General features: G+C 53.1%; 1 protein-coding gene and 1 long non-coding RNA gene across 5 annotated transcripts in view; one reads left to right on the top strand and one right to left on the bottom strand.

Moving 5' to 3' along the window:
- LOC105982199 overlaps positions 1-1,447 on the bottom strand; it is a 10,068-nt gene extending 8,621 nt beyond the window's left edge. For all 3 annotated transcript variants that reach the window (XR_001174870.1, XR_001174872.1, XR_001174871.1), the window contains exon 1: positions 1,128-1,447. This is a non-coding gene — a long non-coding RNA (uncharacterized LOC105982199). The remainder of the gene's footprint in view (positions 1-1,127) is intronic.
- The window catches only part of Mkl2 (MKL/myocardin-like 2), a 115,823-nt gene extending 95,231 nt beyond the window's left edge, over positions 1-20,592 (top strand). For both annotated transcript variants that reach the window (XM_013011729.1, XM_013011730.1), the window contains 9 exons: positions 2,816-2,953; positions 4,825-5,075; positions 6,781-6,907; positions 7,304-8,329; positions 10,696-10,815; positions 13,022-13,225; positions 13,435-13,572; positions 16,125-16,185; positions 19,572-20,592. In XM_013011729.1, the coding sequence (XP_012867183.1) occupies positions 2,816-2,953; positions 4,825-5,075; positions 6,781-6,907; positions 7,304-8,329; positions 10,696-10,815; positions 13,022-13,225; positions 13,435-13,572; positions 16,125-16,185; positions 19,572-20,104 (2,598 nt within the window). In that variant the 3' untranslated portion in view covers positions 20,105-20,592. The remainder of the gene's footprint in view (positions 1-2,815; positions 2,954-4,824; positions 5,076-6,780; positions 6,908-7,303; positions 8,330-10,695; positions 10,816-13,021; positions 13,226-13,434; positions 13,573-16,124; positions 16,186-19,571) is intronic.
- Positions 20,593-20,608: the final 16 nt, after the last annotated feature.

The raw sequence follows: 20,608 nt of genomic DNA, 5'->3' as shown, positions 1-20,608 counted from the left end.
CCCCCCGCTGTCTTTGGGAAAGGCAGGCTCAAGAGCCATGATGCCAGCCCGCCAATAACAGGCACACACCCAGCTGCTGACTGAAATGGCTGGCCTCCAGCAGCAGTCCCCTGCTCACTACCTCCCAAGGTGCTACAATTAACAGGCTTGATCCACCAGGATGGCCTATTTCTTTTCTCTCTTTTAAGGCACACTAAAAAGACTAATAAACTGGAAGCCACTGACACCTGTAATCCTAGCTGCTTTGGAGCCTGGGGGGAGAAGGATCATAGTTTGATGCCAGACCTGGCAGAACTACTTATAAGACCCTTCTCAACATAGAACCAGACTCTCCAGTATGGCGCCTGCTATCCTAGATACTGGGGGTCGTGCACAGCCATGCTCAAAGCAACACTTTGGTAAATAACAAGGAAAAAGCCTTACAAAATATAACAAAGTGCTATTGTTCTAGGTACTTGGGAGACAGAATGATTGAGGTTCAAGCAGAAGTTTGTGAGCCCCTGAGCTCAACCAGTAGCTGGGTACTGTAGTACATAAACGTTACCCCAGATAGGTGGGAAGCGTAAGTAGGAGGCTCAAGGTTCAGACCAGCCTGAGGAATAAACACAAGGCCCTATTCAAAAGCAAAAAGGGATGGGAGTATGGCTCAAGCAGTAGAGCAAGTGCAAAAAGCCAGTACTACCAAAAAAGGGGTGTGTGTACTAACAATGTGAAGAAGAGTTTAAATACTTCTCTCTTTACTAGAAATTATCTTTGCAATAAGAGTGGCTAACCACCACTATTTCAGTTCAGTTATTCTTGTGCTTTTCTGAAATTCCAGAGGAGTTCATGAGAACAGTAATTGCGACTAAGGATGATTTGGCACGGCCTAGAAATGAGGCAGAACATTTCCACAACTATTATGGTGGATTCTGCATCCGTGCTTCTGGATGCTTTTTCAGATTATTAACCCTGCTCACACTGTCATACCAGTTAGTCGGTGAGGGCTGGACAGGTCACATGATTCCCAGCTCACAATGTATCTGGAGTAGATACATGCATATATAATTTATAATTCAAACATTCCATTCTACCTCATAGTTACAGAATAGCCTAGGAGATGTTTTTTGCCCTCTGTGATAACTTACCCAGAGATAAGTACCCTTGTTCGCAAAAAGGATGCAAGGATTCAGGAAGGCCACATCCTCTGCGTGGAGTGTGAGGTGAGCTGGTCTGAGGTTCAGGAAGGGGCCAGGGCTTCCAGGGATGTTGGGGCCATCACCGGGATGAGTCGTTTCCCTTCATTTCTGCTTGAATCATGGAGTGTGACCATCTTTCTGAAGGGTTTCGTATTGTTAGCCATGACTTCCAAGCTGACATCCATGAAGAAAGCTGAGCTGGCACACACAGTTGCATGCGCACACAGCTCCGGCCGGGCTGGGGAATGTGACCTAGCTGAGCAAAGCCACAAGGAATGTCCATTCATCCATTAAACAAATGTTTGTTAAGTAACTAGATGAGCCGTGCTTCATATTTCTTGCTGCTAATAGCCCTCTGGATTTTGGGGAAAATATGATTTACTATTTTAAAACACAAGTACTTCTAGAGAACTGACTTTGATTGTTAGTGTCGTAAGTCTGAACTGTGTGGGGAAATGAAAGTAAAGAAAATCAAGACACTGTTCCTTAAAGTAGAGCTGGTATTAAGCCTACCACATCCCTCCCACTGACTGCTGACATAGTGCTATTTCCAGTAGATTGACACTTAAAATCTGAAAGTAGATTGCTCGTAGAGTGAGAAAACCACCTGGTGCCAATGATCCACGCCTGTCATCCTAGCTGTTCAGGAGGCTGAGATCTAAGGATCAGGATTCAAAGCCAGCCCGGGCAGGAAAAGTCCATGAGACTCTTATCTCCAATAAATCACCAGAAACCCACAAGTGGAGCTGTGGCTCAAAGTGGTAGAGCACTTGCCTTGAGCAAAAAGAGCTCAGGGACAGCGCCCAGGCCCCTGAGTTAAAGCCGCCAGCCAACAATAACAACAAAAGGTGAGAAAACCCAGCAAAGCCTTTCCTGCTTCCTCTGCTCACCTGACTCCCTCCACTGAGCACCAGCAGCTGCGATGGAGAGAACAGGACAGGACAGCCCTTCTCCATAGGCAAGGTGGCTAGAGGGAGGCCGCAGCACAGCACAGCACAGCACGCCCCTCAGCCACTCTCCTACCGCGGGAAGTGGAGGTGTGGCCAACACTTGCTGGTCGGGTTGGGGATGCAGTAGGCCTGTACTGTAGCCTCCAGCCAGCCCGAAAACTGTACAAATGCCGTATATTGTTCTGATCATGAATCTTGAAATTTTTTTTTCTGCCAAAAAGTGGTAAGCTCTGAGCATAATTCTGAGAACATACAACAGTCAGGCTGGCCTTACCTAGAGTTGCTCATTGATATGGGACAAAGCCTAAATAATTGATCCCTCCGAGGTAAGGCATGATGCTCCACCACCTGAGTCTCAGACACAGTGCATTTTTCCTTCATTTCTTCTCTAGTGGATTTTTTTTTATGGTTGTGGGGCTTGAACTTGAGGCCCTGAGCTCTTTGCTCAAGGTTAGTCTGTACCCCTTTGAGCCACAGCTCCACTTACGGTTTTTGAGTGGTTATTTGAAGATAAGAGTCTTACGCACTTACTGAGTGGGCTGGCTTCGAACCATGATCCTCAGATCTCAGCCTCCTGAGTAGCTGGGGTTACAGGTGTGAGCCACTGGTGCCCAGCTAGACTTTTAATGAGGTGATTTCTTGTCATTCATTCCAGTTTCCTTGTTCCTTTTCTGCCTTTTTCACCAGTTTACTTCAGTGACCCCAACAGTTCCTGAATTCTTGAAAACACCTCCCCCTACGGACCAGCCTCCCACCCGGTCCACAGCTCCCGTCCTTCCCACAAACACTGTGTCCTCCGCAAAACCTGGCCCTGCCCTGGTGAAGGTGGGTACCGAGTGCACACATGGCGGGGCAGGGCGCCCATCTGCATGCCCACTAAACCTGTCCATACACGACATGTTCTGCAGACCAGGTTTGGCCCACGGGGTCAGGCCTCCAATCCTCCCACCAGCGCCGCCTAGAGAAGCTTCCCACTCGGGTCCTGTCCCTACATTTCACTTGGGCAGTTAGAAAAAAATCGCAGGGAAGAAGAACATTCTTAAAGTTCTTAAAATGATACTTAGAATCTCTCACTGAAGTATATGGGCGGGCTGGTAACCTGAGAAAAATGCTATAATCCTTTCAAAGTGGAACTGGAAAGGTCATGAGGGACTTAGCTGCCAGTCAGGAGCTGGACGGGGCCAGGGCAGCTCTGCCCACCCCACATAGCAGCAAGGGAGCGCCGCCCACGAGAGCTGCCGCCGGCTCTCTCCCCACGGGGCCGCTGGACAGCACGTTGTGTGTGTCACCAACTCCCATTGCGTAGCACTGGGGCCATCCCTGCCCATCAGCTCGTACCTGGGCTTCTCCATACGCACATCCTCGTGATGTCAGGGCTAGAGGCAGCTCGTTTTCCTCTGCTGACATGAAAATCCAGCACTGCCTCCAAGTTTCTGCTCTTTGCTGCAGTCTTTCTCAATAGAAGGCCTTGGTTGGGGGAAAAAGCACTGTTTAAGAATGTGACATTCAAGCTGGTTGCCCGTGGCTCACACCTGTAATCCCAGCTACTTAAGAGGCTGAGATCTGAGGATTGTGGTTCAAAGCCAGTCAGTCCAGGCAGAGAAGTCCCCATGAGACTCATCTCCAATTAACCACTCAAAAACTAGAAGTAGCCTTGTGGTTCAAGTGGTAGAGTGCTAGCCATGAGCACAAAGAAGCCCAGGGACAGTGCCCAGGCCCTGAGTTCATGCCCCAAATTGACCCCCTCCCAAAAAAAGTGACACTCAGGGCTTGGTTAGGGAAGCTGAGGATAAGATGCCACCACAAGGCTGAGTTGGAAAGAGATGGAGGACATGTCCACATCAGCCCTGGTGAGCCAGCGCTGGCTCCAGTGCCCCGGCCATGTCCACCCGCTGCATCACACAGCCATGACATGCTGCAGAAGCGTCCTGTGAGCACCGAGCGGTCACCACATGCAAAGGCCGGGAGACAGGGTCAGCACATGCTGGCCCGGAGCATGCCCAGAGACTCGCCAGGGACCACTCCAGGTATAGACGGGCAAGCACTCCCTTCTCTTCCTTCTGGTTTTTTTTTTGTGGGGCCTGAACTCTGGGCCTGGGCGCTGTCCCTCAGCTCTTCAGATCAAGGCTAGCGCTCTACCACTTGAGCCACAGTGCCTTTTCTTTTTGCTTATGTGGTGCTGAGGAATTGAACCCAGGGCCTCAGGCATGCAAGGCAAGCACTCTACCACTGAGCCACCTTCCCAGCCCCCATCTACTTTTAAACACTGCAGTGAACTAGTCTTGTCCTTCCCCTTTGCACATTTAGTGTGCGCGTGTGTGTCTTTCACTATGAAGTGACAGGTAAACCCTGAGCACTGTGTCCACACGGCCCGCAGTCAGGGCTCATCCAGCTTAAAGGGCGAATGCCGCACTGATCCCAAGAACGGTGCCGCGGGAGAGGCTGTGTGGTCTAAGCTAGCGTGGCCTGTCTCCCTGGCTCTTGCCATGTGATGGCTACGCTAGTTCCCAGGTGCACTGCTTTCTCACTTAGTCACTGAGATTCCCACTACCATCAACTGCAAGGGTAAAGCTGTGATGGCTACACTAGTTCCCAGGTGCACTGCTTTCTCACTTAGTCACTGAGATTCCCACTACCATCAACTGCAAGGGTAAAGCTGTGAAAAACGATCTTGTCTTTCTCCCTCCGAAAAACAGCAAAGCCATCCCAAGAATCCGAATGATAAACACCGCAGCAAAAAGTGCAAAGATCCCAAGCCACGGGTAAAGAAGTTAAAGTACCACCAGTACATTCCTCCAGACCAGAAGGGGGAGAAGAATGCACCCCAGATGGACTCCAATTACGCCCGGCTGCTCCAGCAGCAGCAGCTCTTCCTGCAGCTGCAGATCCTCAGCCAGCAGCAACAGCAGCACTACAGCTACCAGGCCATCCTGCCTGCGCCCATCAAGTACGGCGTGGGCAGTGGGCGGGGCTCTGGGGTCAGGAGGACCCGAGGTCTGGAGGTTGGGTGTGGTCCTGTGTTCAAGCTCCACGGTTGCTCACACTTTGCTATCCAAGCTCACAGTATCGCACTGGAAGTCACAGTGAGGGTGGCTTTGTAAGTTAGAGATGCCCTTTCACACTTAGTCATGCAGGAGAGATTTGCCTGTTGAAAAGAAGTGGGCACAAGAGTGGGAGTGGTCGAAGAAAGCAAGTCGTGGGGCTTGAACTCTGGGCCTGGGCACTGTCCTTCAGCTCCTCAGCTTAAGGTGAATGCTCTACCACTTGGGCCAGAGAGCCACTTCTGGTTTTCTGGTGGTTTCATAGCCTTTCCTGCCTGGGCTGGCTTTGAACCACAATCCTCAGATCTCAGCCTCCCCACTAGCTAGGATGACAAACATGAGCCACCAGCGCCCGGTGAAAGCAAATGCTTCTATGGGAATGGCTCAGGACGCACCTGGAAGGGCTGGGGCATGATGCGAGCGCTGGTGGAGAGGGTGCCCAGGTGCCGGGTGGTGGCAAAGCAAAGGAGGGAGACGTTAGCACAGTCCCATCTCAACAGCAAAAGGCCAGCCGGGCTTGGTGGTTCACACCTGTCTTCCCAGCCACGTAGGACACAAAGGAGGAGGATTGCAGTCCAGATCCACCTGGGCAACATAGCGAGAACCTGTCTGAAAAATGATTAAAGCATAAAAGACTGGGGCATGGCTCACGTGGTAGAGCAGCTACCTAGCAAGTACAGGGTCCCAAGTTCAAACCCCAGTACCACAGTACATTATTTATCTTTACCCGAATTCCCTCACAAAGCCTGGAGCCCGATAGTACCCATGCCAGTGGCATTTAACCCACCTTGTGTAGTCCTTCTGTTTGTGAAGGAGTAAGAGAGGGCTTCCTTCAATCTGCCTCGGCCAGAGTGGACGGCCACGGAAGGTCGGGGAAGCACGGCAGCCTGCATGCACCCCTCAGCTCCTTCCTCTTTTTCTCTGGCTTTGAGTGAAGAGATTCATTCAGCCTTTAAAGTAACAGAACCAAGTTAAACACTGAATCGTAGTCACAAGTACTTTAAACCAAGTGCTTTTCAACTGGAGATGTCTGCATAGAATAATTGAAGTGTGCGTCCTCCGGGCAGTGGCTGAGGCTACGCACCAGGGCCGCGCAGGCCATGCGTCCGCTGCTCAGACCCAGGGAGCGCAGAGCAGAGCAGGAGCAGAGAGCAAGTGTCTGAAGGCTCCTTAGGAGACAGTGAGGCTGCGCAGCACAGAGGGAAACAAAGATAAGCATTTGACATTTTATCCAGACCTCTAGAAAGTGTGCCATGGTTGAAGCACTCCCTCCCTCCACTGCATGGCAATGCCACCCTGCTAGCTCCCGGACTGTGTGGAGGGAGCTCTGGTTCCGGCTCCATTCTGTCCCCTGCTTGGCTGCTCTCCATCAGCACCATGCCGGCGCGGAACCCGGAGCGTAGCGCGAGCTGGTAGCACACAGGCCGCCCTTCCAGCCCGGCCGCCCTCTGTGAGGCACCCCAGCACAAACAAGCTCACAAAACCTGCTGCGGGTCTGTTGGGATCTAGTTGACACTGTTGACTCTCCCGATCCGTGACCAGGGCCCCAGTGTCTTCCTAAGCTAACCCTTAGGAGAAACTGTCTAATTATGAACTTGGTTTCTTTTGAAGAAATGACAAAAACAGCAACAGTGGGACTCCGACTTTGAGCAGCACCACGCCCAGCACCCCCCGACAGAGCCCCGCCGCGCCCGGCAGGAAGCCGGGGCCTCTGCCTTCCAGTCTGGATGACCTTAAGGTGATTCCACACGGAGCCCACTAGGCCAGCCTGCCAGACACGGAGCACTCAGCTCACAGCACCTTCCACCACACCAGAGCCTTTTCAGAGGCACTTGCTTTTACTTCCCGTGGGTTTTCTAGGAGGCCCGTAACAGCTCTCAGGGACTGTCTTGTGCTGGCAGTGTGGAGAGCAGCTGTTGGTAGAGGGTGTGCGTAGTCTCTGGTTCGTCTCCTCCTGTGCCCTGCTTGCTAACCAAGCGTCATTGTCGGTGAGCACACGGAGGAGACAGCTCCCGGGGTAGCCATGGTTGCGGGCTGGGGACACCACACAGCTCCCTAGGTACGGGGTGGACAGCAGCCTGTGGCTCCGCCAGATCCCTCTAAACCCAGAGATGTGATTTCTTTGTGCCACCAGGTATCAGAACTGAAGACAGAGTTGAAATTAAGGGGACTGCCGGTGTCGGGCACCAAGCCAGACCTCATCGAGCGCCTGAAGCCCTTCCAGGAGGCAGGCGGCGGCCTTGCTGCGGGTGGCATGGTGGCGGCCTCCGCTGCCATCGTCACCAGTAACCCGGAGGTCACCGTGGCCCTACCGGTCACAGCGCTACCCAGTGCTGCCGGGCCGGGCCCTGTCCCCACGCTCAAGGCGGAGCTGCCGCCCGCCGGAGCCAGCCACCCCACCCCTGCGGACGCCGCTCACTCCCCCCTGCCCATCTCCCCCGCGCCCTCCGAGCAGTCCAGCCTCAGCACCGACGACGCAGCCATGGCCGACACGCTGACCGAGATCATGACCATGATGTCACCCTCGCAGTTCCTGTGCTCGTCCCCGCTGAGAGTGGCGAGCCACGAGGACAGCCTGAGCCCCGCCAGCAGCACGCTGTCCACCCTGGAGCAGGACGCGGCCGAGAAGGACCGCAAGCTTCAGGAGAAGGAGAAGCAGATCGAGGAGCTGAAGAGGAAGCTGGAGCAGGAGCAGAAGCTCGTGGAGGTTCTCAAGATGCAGCTGGAGGTGGAGAAACGAGGCCAGCAGCAGCGGCCCCCCGAGCCCCAGCCCGGCACGGCCCCACATCCCGTCAGCAGGTCGGACCCAAAGCAGGGCAGCAGCGTGCCTCCCACCGTCAAGGACGAGGCCTCGCTCCCGGACTGCTCCAGCCCGCGGCAGCCTGGCCCCGTGGCCGGCCACTCGGGAAGCCAGCCCGTGTCCACCGGTGGCCAGGCCCTCGTGGCCAAAAAGGCCGTGGTCATCAAGCAGGAGGCGCCGGCCGAGCCGCAGAGCATCGTCTCGCAGTTCTATGTGAGCCCCCAGGGACAGCCGCCCACCGTGATCGCCCAGCCGCAGGCCTTGCTCACCACGCAGACGGCCCAGCTGCTGCTCCCCGTCTCCATCCAGGGCTCGGCCGTCACCTCAGTGCAGCTCCCGGTGGGCGGCCTCAAGCTCCAGGTGGGACGCGCATCTGCCCATCATGCCGAGTCGCTTTTAACTCCCCCCCACCCCTCTCCCTCAGTGGCTTCACCACTGGCAGGGAAACCGTTCACAAGTGGAGGGCTAGCCCCATTTTTTTTTTTTTTTTTGGGTCCAGTCATGGGGCCTGAACTCTGGGTCTGGGCGCTGTCCCTCAGCTCTTCAGCTCAAGGCTAGCACTCTACCACTTGAGCCACAGCGCCACTTCCGGCTTTTTTCTTTTTGCTTATGTGGTGCTGAGGAATCGAACCCAGGGCCTTGAGCATGCAAGGCAAGCGCTCTACCACTGAGCCACCTTCCCAGCCCCGCTAGCCCCATTTTCATCCAGTGAACACAGGCCTTTCTGTTCCTGCTGTTCCCCTCAGTAAACCGTGTCGGGCGTAGAGACCCTTTAGAACACCAGTGGCTGCCCTTTAGCACAGCCCCAACATCAATTCCCCCTTCCCCAGAGGGGCCCCAGAGACAGACCCCACTTCTAGCTAAGGACCTCTAGACCCAGGTCTTCTGACCCCCAGATCTGGATCCTAGAAGGCGCTGGTGGTGTGACGCTGCCTCAGGACCCACAGCCCTGGGGGACAGGGGCGCTGCGGCTCCAGGCCCCCAGGTCTCCACCTAACTTCTCACCTCCCATCTGCCCGAGTTGCTTCTGTGTATACCACTGGGTAGGTTTTAACCACCTGTGGGCTGTAAGTCACAACAGACCCTGTGGACCAGTGCTTCTTGGTCTTGATATCTGTAACAACAGAGAGAAATCATCTGGAAGCCCTTGGCCTATGCCTAAAGTCTTAACACTTTTATCTGTAGATCATCTGAGTTGAAAGTCTATTCCATACTGTCTCTTTAGTGTGTGCGTGCATGTGCATGTGTGTGCGTGCATGTGCATGTGTGTGCATGCGCCAGGGCTGGTCACTGAACTCAGAGCCTGGCCACTATTCCCTTTGCTTTTCCACTCAAGACTGGGGCTCACTTGAACCACAGCTCCACTTCTGGCTTTTGATAATTAAAGACAAAAATCTCAAGAACTGCTCTTTGAACATCAATCTTCAGATCTCAGCCTCCCAAGTAACTAGGATCACAGGTCTGAGTCACCAGTACCTGGCTCCATGCTGTCTCTTTAAAAGACATATATGACATATACATACACACACAATTTTTCATTAGCGCTGATACAGAAATGAACCCAGATTTTATCCAACCTGTGAGGACCCAGCATGTGGCCGGCTGCCCCAAGCTCCTTGGTGCATGTTGAAACAGTGATCTGATCGTGGAGTTGGGGCTCACAGATCTCCTTACTGCTGTGCAATGTACAATCCTGCCCTGCCATGGGCAGAGCTCCTATGCAGCCCCGTTCAGTTCCCAGTTTTCTGGTGGAAACTGCCCCCTGTGCAGATGGAAGGGCCAGCTGATGGATGCTGGGTCAGCCTTGCTCAGGTTCACCTGGGAAAGCTGGTTGGCGGGCAGGAGCTCGGCGCCCGTAACTATGATCTAGCCACTTGGGAGGCTGAGGTCTAGGGTTCCCGGTTTGAAGCCAGCCTGGGCAGGAAAATCCACGACACTCATCACTAGTTAACCACCAGAAAACCAGAAGCGGAGGTGTGGCTCAACGTGGTAGAGTGCTAGCCTTGAATGAAAAAGCTCGAGGACAGCTCCTAGGCCACAGGTTCAAGCCCCACTAGTGACAAAAGTAAACAAAAAATAGAGGAGAGGGAGTCCTGTCTGCTGTTGCACAGTAGGGTCACTACAGATGACCCCACCATAAAGCCAGGAGAAAAGCTGTGAACGTGTTCCTAAAGAAATGACAGAGTGGAGACGTGATAGAGTGGCAGGGCGCTGGCCTGGCACGTGGAGCCTGGTTCCTCACTCAGCACCAGAAAGATAAAAGTTTTACCTGACTTTTAAACCTTAAGTATAATATGTACACTATCAAAACATCCATGGCACCCCATTAATGGTACATAGGTATGGGTTAAAATTAAATTTGAAAAAACAGTTAAGAGTCAGATCTGGGCTGGGAAGGTGGCTTAGTGGTAGAGTGCGTGCCTGGCATGCCTAAAGCCCTGGGTTCCATTCCTCGGTACCACATACACAGAAAAAGCCAGAAGTGGCGCTGTGACTCAAGTGGTAGAGTACGAGCCTTAAGCAAAAGCAGCTCAGGACCAGCGTCCAGGCCTTGAGTTCAAGCCCTAAAACTGGCAAAAACAAAAACAAGACTCAGATCTGTACAGATGAGTGGACATTATCTAATCAACATGGTGTCTCATTTCATTTTAGATACAATTGGCAATTCTTGGTTCCAGTTTTGCTTCGCCCATTGATTTTTTCCTTGATTTCTGTTCACCTCCTAGACGCCGCAACAAGCAGGAATCCAGCCTCAGATACCAGCTGCTGCCTTGCCCTCCGGCCTGGCCCCCGCCGGGCCTCAGAAGCAAGACACTTTCCCACAGCACGTGCTCAGCCAGCCTCAGGTCAGTCAGGCCAAGGTGCCGCCCAGGAGCACAGCTGCTTTTCCTCCTGGAGGAGGCCTGGGCCTCGGGAAGCTCCCCAGTGCCCCGGTCCCCGCCATCAGAGGAGCCTTAGATTGGAGGCTGCTGGGCTACTATGTCCCATTCTCTGGGATTGAGGGGCTCTTTAGCGCTAAAGACAGCTTGATAGTTAACTCTCCTCCAGGTGAGTTGCAGAAGTACTTTTTAAATTCTCATATATTGAATTTACTGTTTTAAAATACATTTCTTTGTGAATTAAATCTGCTGCTCCCTGAGAACAGAAGAGGAAGATACTTGATTATTTTTATCTCAAGTACTCGTGTTCTCTCTCTCTCTCTCTCACACACACACACACGTATGTATATAAAGAGTTTGTCATCTCGTGTATTAAGAGCCAACAGTGCCTAGTAAGGTGGTTCCTACCTATAATCTCAGCACACAGGTTGAAGCAAAAGGATTAGACTTTGGCCAGCCTAGACTGCATAGCAAAACCCTGCCTCCAGTTAAAAACAAACATAAAAAAAAAAAAAACATTTAAAAAAAAAAAACTGGTGGCTCACACCTGTCATCCTAGCTACTCAGGAGGCTGAGATCTGAGGATCGCAGTTCAGAGCCAGCCCAGGTGGGAAAGTCTGAGACTTATCTCCAATGAACCACCAGAAAACCAGAAGTGGCGCTGTGGCTCAAGTGGTAGAGCTGCTCGCCTTGAGCAAAATTGCGCAGGAACAGCCCAGGCCTTGAGTTCAAGCCCCATGATCAACCAAAAAAGATTTTTTGTTTTCTCCAGGTTGTACTTTGCCACAACTCAGACACTTGGCCTCATGCAAAATTCACTTGTTTCTCCGAGTGTCAGTTTTCTCCTGTGCCCAAGTTCCTACTCCAATCCTGAGTTTGGCGGCCTCCAGTCAAAACTTGCTCTCATCCAGTAGGTGGAGCTCTGTGTGCTTCTCCTTGCCAGAAAGATCCTAAGGCCTCCTGCTTCAAACCTGGACAATAACGCATCCCACAGTTCACCTTCAGCGTAACCTGGTACCTGGGTGCCCTGTCTAGGTGACAAGGAGAGCTCAACTGAGGGCTCTGACAGAGCATGGGGAGCAGACGGCTGGCTCGCGGGGCCCGCCTCCCCCAGAGAGGAAGCAGGCCACGGACCCGCCTCCCCCAGAGAGGAAGCAGGCGGTCCTAGTCGTAGTTAATGGCCGCGGACTTTCAAGAAAGCTCAGAATGCTATTTTGGTGTGGTCACTCTAAGCATAGTAAATGTTAAGTGTTGTTTGGTTCAGGAAGGAAGAAAACACCGTCTCCCACCCCTGTCACACAGGTGTCTGCTGCGAGCAGTGACGTATATTTATAAGCAAAGTACCGGGAACAGGCTTTTTCCCTGTCAGGATATTAGGAGTGTAAAGAACACATGGATATTTCTGTGCAATGCAGTGCCACGCCAGCAATGTGGACGTGATTTGTAAGCTCGTGACTGGATAGAGCTGCACCAAACATTCCGTAGTTCTGACAAAGAAATTCTCACCTCTGGGCTGGGAAGATGGCTCAGTGGTAGAGCGCTTGCCTTGCATGCCTGAGGCCCTGGGTTCAATTTCTCAGCACCACCTAAGCAAAAAGCCGGAAGTGGCGCTGTGGCTCAAGTGGTAGAGCGCTAGCCTTGAGCTGAAGAGCTCAGGGACAGCGCCCAGGCCCAGAGACCAGACCCAAAAAAAAGAAATTCTCACCTTTGCTGATAGAGGAGAAAAGAGCCTGTGGGCGGGGCGGGGCAGGCTTCCGCCAGCCAGCGCCTGGTGGGAAAGCTGTGCAGCGGCTCCCCAGTCCCCCAGGGAGTGACACTGAGCAGAGGCTTGACTTGAGGCAGTTCTAGAAAGTGCTGAAGCAGGAAGGCTCTCTGGCACTCCCCTGCCCATTTGCGTGGACACAAGAAGATGGAGTCCACGTGGCTTTGGCGCTTCCCAGTCATGTTGCGAGTGGCAGACGCTGGGGAGGCAGATCCTGAGTGGGGGTGAGCTCAGACACTGACGCAGGCCCAGGGCGCCTGGGTCTCTAGGTCCAGCCCCTTCACCTCCACTGCCGAGGCCTTCCACAGAGGCTGCTCACAGGCCTCACGCGTGCTATTCCCTGGCCCTTCGCAGCACTCAAACTGGGTTGTCTGCAAAGGACAGGCTGACAGAAACACTCGTTCATTCCAGGTTTTTACAACCTCAGCGCCCACTGCGATCCTTCCATATCAGAGACAGCCTGCCCCCGCCGTCCCCGCCGCGCCCCAGCCCTTCATCACTAAGGCCGCCAACAGCACGCTTCCCGCCAGAGCTGCCCCGCTTGCTCCCCCGCAGAATGGGCCGCGATTGGCCCCACTTCCTCCCCTGCAGAACGGGCCCAGCGTGCCCAGCAAGGTAACCTTGATGACCACGGGGCGTGGTGCATGCCGGGTGGGCGGCCTGACCTCGGGGGCGCGGTGCATGCTGGGTTCAGTCATTCCAGGGCCTGGGCGTCACACATGGAGTGGCTGCAGTTGGTACTGACAGGGCGACATGGTCAAAACACCATGTTGGTGACAGCCTGGTGAGCGTCTGGCTGACTCCTCCTCCTCTGTTTGACACAGCCCAGCTCGCCCCCTCCAGCCCAGCCATTTGTCGTCCAGCACTCTCTGTTTGGGACCCCTGTCACCAAGACTAAAGACCCGCCCCGCTACGAGGAGGCCATCAAGCAGACGCGCAGCGCGGCCCCGGCCCTCCCCGAGGTGAGCCAGTGAGCGAGCACCGCGCCAGCGCACAGGCCGCAGGCCGGCATCTGTTCCCACAACGACTTGCCGCCATCGAAACACGAAAATTATGCCCAGGAGCGTTCCATTTTACCTAGCTGGGCACCGCTGCAAGGACGTTAGGAAGAATGCCAGACACTTTTACACAACCTTTGGCTACCGCCCATTCAGAACTCGCCCCTGCAACACACGGAGTTGTGACCTCATGCTTTGGTTGGGTCCAAAGAATATTTACGTGAGATGTCCTTAAGCGTTGCTATTCCATCCAGGATGGCACTTCTCCTGTTTCCCTTTGCTTTATTAAACCCACCATTTGCCAGGCCGGCCGTCAGGGCTGCACACCTCCAGTGCACTCGCTCCTGGCAGGCTCCGCCCAGCAGGCCAGCCCCCCAGCTCTGCAGACTTCACCACGCCTAGTGCCCGGGTGGCCTCCGGTGCCTCTGTCTCCTCTGAGCGGGGCGGGGGAGCGCCCCAGTTCATAGTCCATCCAGCAGCATCTCACCCGCCACCCTGAGCACCTCCCGACATCCCTGCCTCTTAGAGCTCCCCCACTTAACTTCCTTTTTGAGGAAGGCCCACCTCTTCTTAGAGGATGCAAGGAACGGCCCTGCTGGCATGTTCCTCAGTGGATCCCGGCAGGACTGGCCCTCATTCATGTAGACAGAGGGAGTCTGACGGTTGTGCTGCCCCCGCTCCATGGTCTGTCTAGGCAGCGCCCAGCCAAGGACCCAGGCAACCCAGTGCAGCCAGCACCTCCATGCAACCTCCAGCACACTGCAAGCCGCAGCCCAGCCACGCCCGCCCTAAGCTCCATGCCCACAGACCTGCCCCAGAGGGCTGGGGCAGTTAGGGCAGCGACAGATGCCTGACGTTCTCCATAGTCCTACATCAAACACAGACACAGGCTCAAGGCCGATGCCTAAACAGACCACCTGCTGTTGGCAAGAGTCAAGCATTTCACCATAAAATAACAGGCAGGGCAGCATGTGGGAACGCGCCCAGCCATTTAGTCCTCAGGGAAATGCCAATAAAACCACTGTGACATCACTACATACCTCGTGACACACCCAGCACTTACAACCCAGCCGTGTAAATGAGAACACCGAGAAATCGCACCCTGCTGATGGGAATACGGACTGTGTGAGCAGCCGGGCGCCGGTGGCTCACCCCGTAGTCCCAGCTACTCAGGAGGCTGAGATCTGTTATGGTAAATACGTGGAATGGAACGGTAAAATCTCTTTCCTTATAACATAAGCTAATTTAAAAAGAGTTGCAGGTCTATCCACTCAATCATCTAGCTACTCCAGTCTTAAATTTTTGCCAAAGAGAAAAAAAGCATATTTTTGTTTTGTTTTTTTTTGGGTCCGGTTGTGGGGCCTGAACTCTGGGCCTGGGCGCTGTCCCTCAGCTCTTCAGCTCAAGGCTAGCGCTCTACCGCTTGAGCCACAGTGCCACTTCCGGCTTTTTTCTTTTCGCTTATGTGGTGCTGAGGAATCAAACCCAGGGCCTCAGGCATGCAAGGCAAATGCTCTACCACTGAGCCACCTTCCCAGCCCAAGCATATGTTTTTACAAAGACTTGTACCCACATTTTCCTGGCAACTCAATTGGAAACCCAAAGTGGACGTCCAATAGCAGGTGAACGAAGAAGTCTAGCAATACCACTTAGGAATAAAAAGGAAAGAACTATTCCTAAAGGCATAAATCTCAAAGTAATTACAGAGTAAAAGAATCTTAATTCTTCTCATGTCTGCCAAAAAGAGAACCTACTGTGGATCCATTTACATCCACAGATCTGTGTGGACGGGTCTGTAATGCCAGCTCCCAGAAGGCTGAGGACCGGACCGCCCAGGCAAAAAGTTGCTCGATCCCTTCTCAACCAATAAAACGCTGGGAGCACTGGCTTGCCCCTGTTTGTCCCAGCTACGTGGGAAGAATAAACAGGGGGATCATGGTTCAGACCAGCTAAAACCTAAGACCCTCTTTGAAAAATGATGAAAACAAAATGAGGTAGGGCGCGCGGCTTGCGCAGTAGAGCGCCTGCTAGCAAGTGTGAGGCCCACTAACCAGCCCAGCCCAGCCCAGCCCAGCCCAGCCCTGCCCTGCCCAAAGCACACGGACACGCTGGAAGAGCACAGGCTGATGGGAGGGCCCGGGAAACAGGTCGGCGGCCGTCAGGAACTAAACGCATCATTTACATGAAAGGCAGCTTCTTGTTCAGTAGGTCAAAGTCAAAGCTGGCAAAGCATGCACTACGTGCCGTGGCCGTCTGGTGATGCACAGCTTTTCGCATAAGTGAATGAAGGCACCTTTGAAAAAGTGCTTCTGTGACAGGAGATGAGGAAGCGCGGACGTGCTCTGAGCTGACTTCTTGCTCTGCTCTCAGTTTACCTACACAGCTGTGACACTTGGGCTCATTCTCAGGTGCCCTCAGTGTTTCCCAGAAAACCAGATGGTAGAATGGCGTGTGCAGGGAGCTGGCACGGCACACGTGGGCAGCCGGCTAACACCGTGTTCTCTTTTATTCTGCAGATTTCCACCGCGCACAGCCAGCAGATGGACGACCTCTTCGACATCCTCATAAAGAGTGGAGGTAGGTGAAGTCAAGCAGGACCTGACCACACACACACAGATGCCCAAGAGTGGCCCTCCAGCTCAGCTCACCTGCGCACACCGAGGAAGAGCTAATCCTAGCACTTGTTTTTAAATCTGTTTCGTTTAAGGCCGTTAAGACAACTTGTAGTACAAGGAGAGAAAGCCGCTGGTGAGAGTTCACACAGTAACGCGATGCTGCGTCTCCATAGACTCAGGCCAGATGAAAAGCAAAGACCATTTCCCAGGCACAGCACAGAGGCAGTTTCAATTTCAGGTCTGTGTGTCCAGGTCCCTCCCAGGCTACGTTAGTCCTGGGCCAGCAAGTGACCTGGGCTCAAAGACTCAGATTTACAGCACATAGTCTTAACAGAGATAGCAGTCGGTCGACCACAGAATAACAAGGGTATCTTTGCCTCTGCTTACGTGGCCTTCAAAGTAAGTATAAAATCTATTTCAAAAGTTCAAGAGCTGTGCTTATAGCTCAGTGCTAGAGCACTTGCCTAACCTGTACGAGGCCCTGAGTTCAGTCTCCAGCACTGACAAAAAAAAAAGGACAAAAGTTATTTGCTGTTTCAAAGTACTTTTTTTTTTTTTGTCAGTCGTGGGGCCTGAACTCTGGGCCTGGGTGCTGTCCCTCGGCTCTTCAGCTCAAGGCAAGCGCTCTACCACTTGAGCCACAGCACCACTTCCGGTTTTCTGAGTGGTTTATTGGAGATAAGAGTCTCACAGTTTTCCTGCCCAGACTGGCTTTGAACCAAGATCCTCAGATCTCAGTCTCCTGACAAGCTAGGATGACAGGCGAGAGCCACCGCCACCTGGCTGTTTCAAAGTACTTTTTTTTTAATTTTTTTATTGTAAAGATACTATACAGAGGGTTACAGTTACATGAGTGAGGTAATGAGTACACTTCCTCTTGAACATTGTTACCCCCTCCATTGTTTTCCCCCTACCATCCCTCCCCTCCCTCCCTCCCTTCCCCGAGGTTCTTTTTTTTATTTTGATTGTGATTAAGTGATTACATAATTTCCGGAAATTCACAGTATTGTGGAATAATGATGCTCATTTAAAGTCACAAGTTCATTCTAACTTTCCTGAAGCAAATTGTCTATCACAGTCTGTAATATATAACGGTGCTCACATGTTATATACCATATATGTGATCAGCAGCATGGGGATATTTAGTAGTGGTTCAACCAGATGAGTGGGAGTTGTTTCTTAAGTCCTGTTAGTTTTGTCATATCACCTAACGTTTTGGATTTAGCATCCACTTATCAGGGAGACCATGTACCGTTTGTCTCTTCGTTCTTGGCTTACCTCGCTCAACATGATTCCTTCTAGCTCCATCCATTTCCCTGCAAATGCCATTATTTTGTCATTTCTAATGGCTGCATAATATTCCATTGTGTATAGATACCACAGTTTTTGGATCCATTCATCTGTGGTGGGGCATCTGGGTTGTTTCAAAGTACTTTTAAATGACCCTGGTGGAAGAAGTTTTCTTTGACATTTTCAGTGTGATGAAATGTCTCCATTGGTACCAGGCACTTTTGACAGTGAGGTTGATGTTCTGGTTGGAAACTTGGCACCAAAGAGAGTTCTGACACAGGACTGCAGGCAGTGGCATGCGAAGTGTGGGTTTTGCTAAGAATATGTCGGCCTTGCAAAATAAGCTCATGGTGCATCTCAACTATGGGCTTTTTAAGAGGCAATCCATGTTCTAATGTGATGGTTAAAAAGTAAAATGTGCCAGGCACCAGTGGCTCGCACCTGTCATCCTAGCTACTCAGGAGGCTGAGATCTGAGGATCACGGTTCAAAGCCAGCCCGGGCAAAAAAGTCTGAGAAACTCTTATCTCCAGTAAACCACTCGAAAACCGGAAGTGGTGCTGTAGCTCAAGTGGTAGAGCGCTCACCTTGAGCTGAAGAGCTGAGGGACAGTGCCCAGGCCCAGAGTTCAAGCCCCACAACTGACAAAATAAAATAAAATGTAACCAGGCACTGGTAGCTCACGCCTATAATCGCAGCTACTCAGGAAGCCGAGATAATCGCAGCTACTCAGGAGGATGAGATCTGAAGATCACACTTCAAAGCCAACACAGGCAGAAAACTCCCTGTGAGACTATTTCCAATTAACCACTAGAAAACCAGAAATGGAGCTCAAAGTGGTAGAGTGCTCACCCTAAGCAGAGTTTAAGCCCCACAACTGCCCCCCCCAATTTTTTTTCTAAACCTGATAAAAGACTTTGTAAATGAACAAGCATCATATTACAGCCTACACTTGGAAATGAAAGTGCAAAAGCCAGCAAACAATTACTTTCTAAAAGAGAGAGCTTTTCTTATCACGAGGTGAAGCTGTGTGCTACTTCATCCTGCTGCTGACGCCAGCAGCAAGTGGAACAAGGGTGTAAGCACAGAGCACAAGCCTGCTCACGGGCTAGGACGCTGGGTGAGGAAGGGCGGCACTGCTGAACGTGCACAGCCCATGCTCCAAGGCCGTGTTCTCACCCATTGAAGTGTCCACTTTACAGCTGAGCTGTAAGACCTGCCATTAGTTGGTTCTCCTAGTGGGTCTGCATAAAACAAAGCCAGCTAATCCTCATAAAAGTGAAGGAGGTTGGTTGTGTGCACATGTGACTACAGCAGGGGCCAATAACTTGCCACTTGACCTAGCAAGGAATAACATAATCTGTGCTTAAGACACACATCAAGCCGGGCGCTGGTGGCTCACACCCAGAATCCTAGCGACTCAGGAGGATCACCGTTCCAGGCCAGGCAAGCAGGAAAATCCCCATGAGACCCTTATCTCCAATCAACTACTCAAAAACCAAAAGTGGTGCTGTGCCTCAAAGTGGTAGAGCACTGGGGGAGGGGGGGTACGTATCAAATCCTGAGTTTATACAAATTCAGAAAACCAGTCTGGAAACAAGTAAGCAGGGACCTGTGCTTTCTCTTTTAGCTTTTGATATTAATCTTAGGAAAGTTCCACTGTGCTGTTCATTCTTCCATCCATGTTCACCAGTGCTTCATCTCCCCTCCCCTCCGCCGCCTCTTCCCCTCTGTTACCCTCCTCCGTTTTCAGGTGTTTTTTTTTTTTTTAATCTAGATCCCATGTATAAGAGAAAAGATGATTTTCTAATTCTGGCAGAATTCATTTAACATCATGCTCTCCAGTTCCATCCATGCGCTGGCACACAGCATCCTTTCCTTCTTTGTGTCCATATTCCCTGTGTGTCTGGGCCGGTTTTCTTTACCCACCCCGCAGCTGATGGGGACTTAGGCTGATCCCACAGTTCTCTGTTCCAAGACGATGCGAGGAGTCGTCAAAGTAGTAAGTTAGCCAGTGGTGCCTGAATTCTTTGCTAATCGTGTCCATCACTTTACACAGAGATCTCCCTCCCTATCAAAGAAGAGCCCTCCCCGATCTCCAAGATGAGACCAGTGACAGCCAGCATCACCACCATGCCGGTCAACACCGTGGTGTCCCGGCCGCCGCCCCAAGTCCAGATGGCGCCCCCTGTAGCCTTAGAGCCCCTGAGCAGCCTCTCGGCCAGCCTGGAGAACCAGCTGGAAGCCTTTCTGGACGGAACCTTGGCTGCGGCCGGCGACGTCACCCCGCTGCAGGGCGCGGCCGAGGACAGAGAGGCCTTCTGCCTGATCGAGGACCTGCAGGCCGAGCTGCTGAGCCAGCCGGCGCTCGAGCCCTCACCCGCGCCCATGGAGACGGCCGACGCGCCCTTCGCCGCGGGCACCCCCTGCCTGTCCCTCGACCTCTCGGACTCCAACCTGGACAGCATGGAGTGGCTGGACATCACCCTGCCCAGCTCGTCCTCGGGGCTCACCCCCCTCAGCGCCACCGCGCCCAGCATGTTCTCCGCCGAGTTTCTGGACCCCCAGGACCTGCCGCTGCCCTGGGACTAAGGCGCTGCCGCACACGGCTCGCGGCCCGAGCGCGAGGAGGGGGGAGGCCCGGGAGCCGGCCCCGGAGACCCGCATCTGCCGCCCCGCAGCCCACGTCGGCGCCGCTCCTGTGCTGTTTACCCTGGAGTTTGGGGATCTCATGGTAGATCTCCAGGTTCCCATGCTGTAAAACACGGACACCAGACAATCCCGGGAAAGGCCCGGTCTGCGGAAGCCCAGAACCTTCTGTGAGCTGCGCTGGGGTGGATGCCCGCGCCATCCTGGCCCGTCCCGGTCAGGTTGCTGAGTTCCAGGGAACCGGGACCGCCGCCCTCCGCCTTGTAACTGGATGTCCCCGCACCACCTGCCCCCTCGCCCGGACTGAAAAACTGGAGGCTTTTTCACGCAGAAACGGCTGCTGTGCTGTCACTTCTCGGGAGAGAGCTCCGCGCCGCGGGCCCCTGCGCGCATGCGGGATGTAAACGCGCGGGAGGCCGCCGACCCCCCCTCCCCCGGGTCCCCCCC

Source organism: Dipodomys ordii, unplaced genomic scaffold (assembly GCF_000151885.1).
Source record: "Dipodomys ordii isolate 6190 unplaced genomic scaffold, Dord_2.0 Scaffold14, whole genome shotgun sequence".
In the NCBI taxonomy this organism is placed as follows: domain Eukaryota; kingdom Metazoa; phylum Chordata; class Mammalia; order Rodentia; family Heteromyidae; genus Dipodomys; species Dipodomys ordii.
The sequence above is the reverse complement of the archived record's forward strand: the minus strand, read 5'-3'. Positions and strand labels throughout refer to the sequence as shown.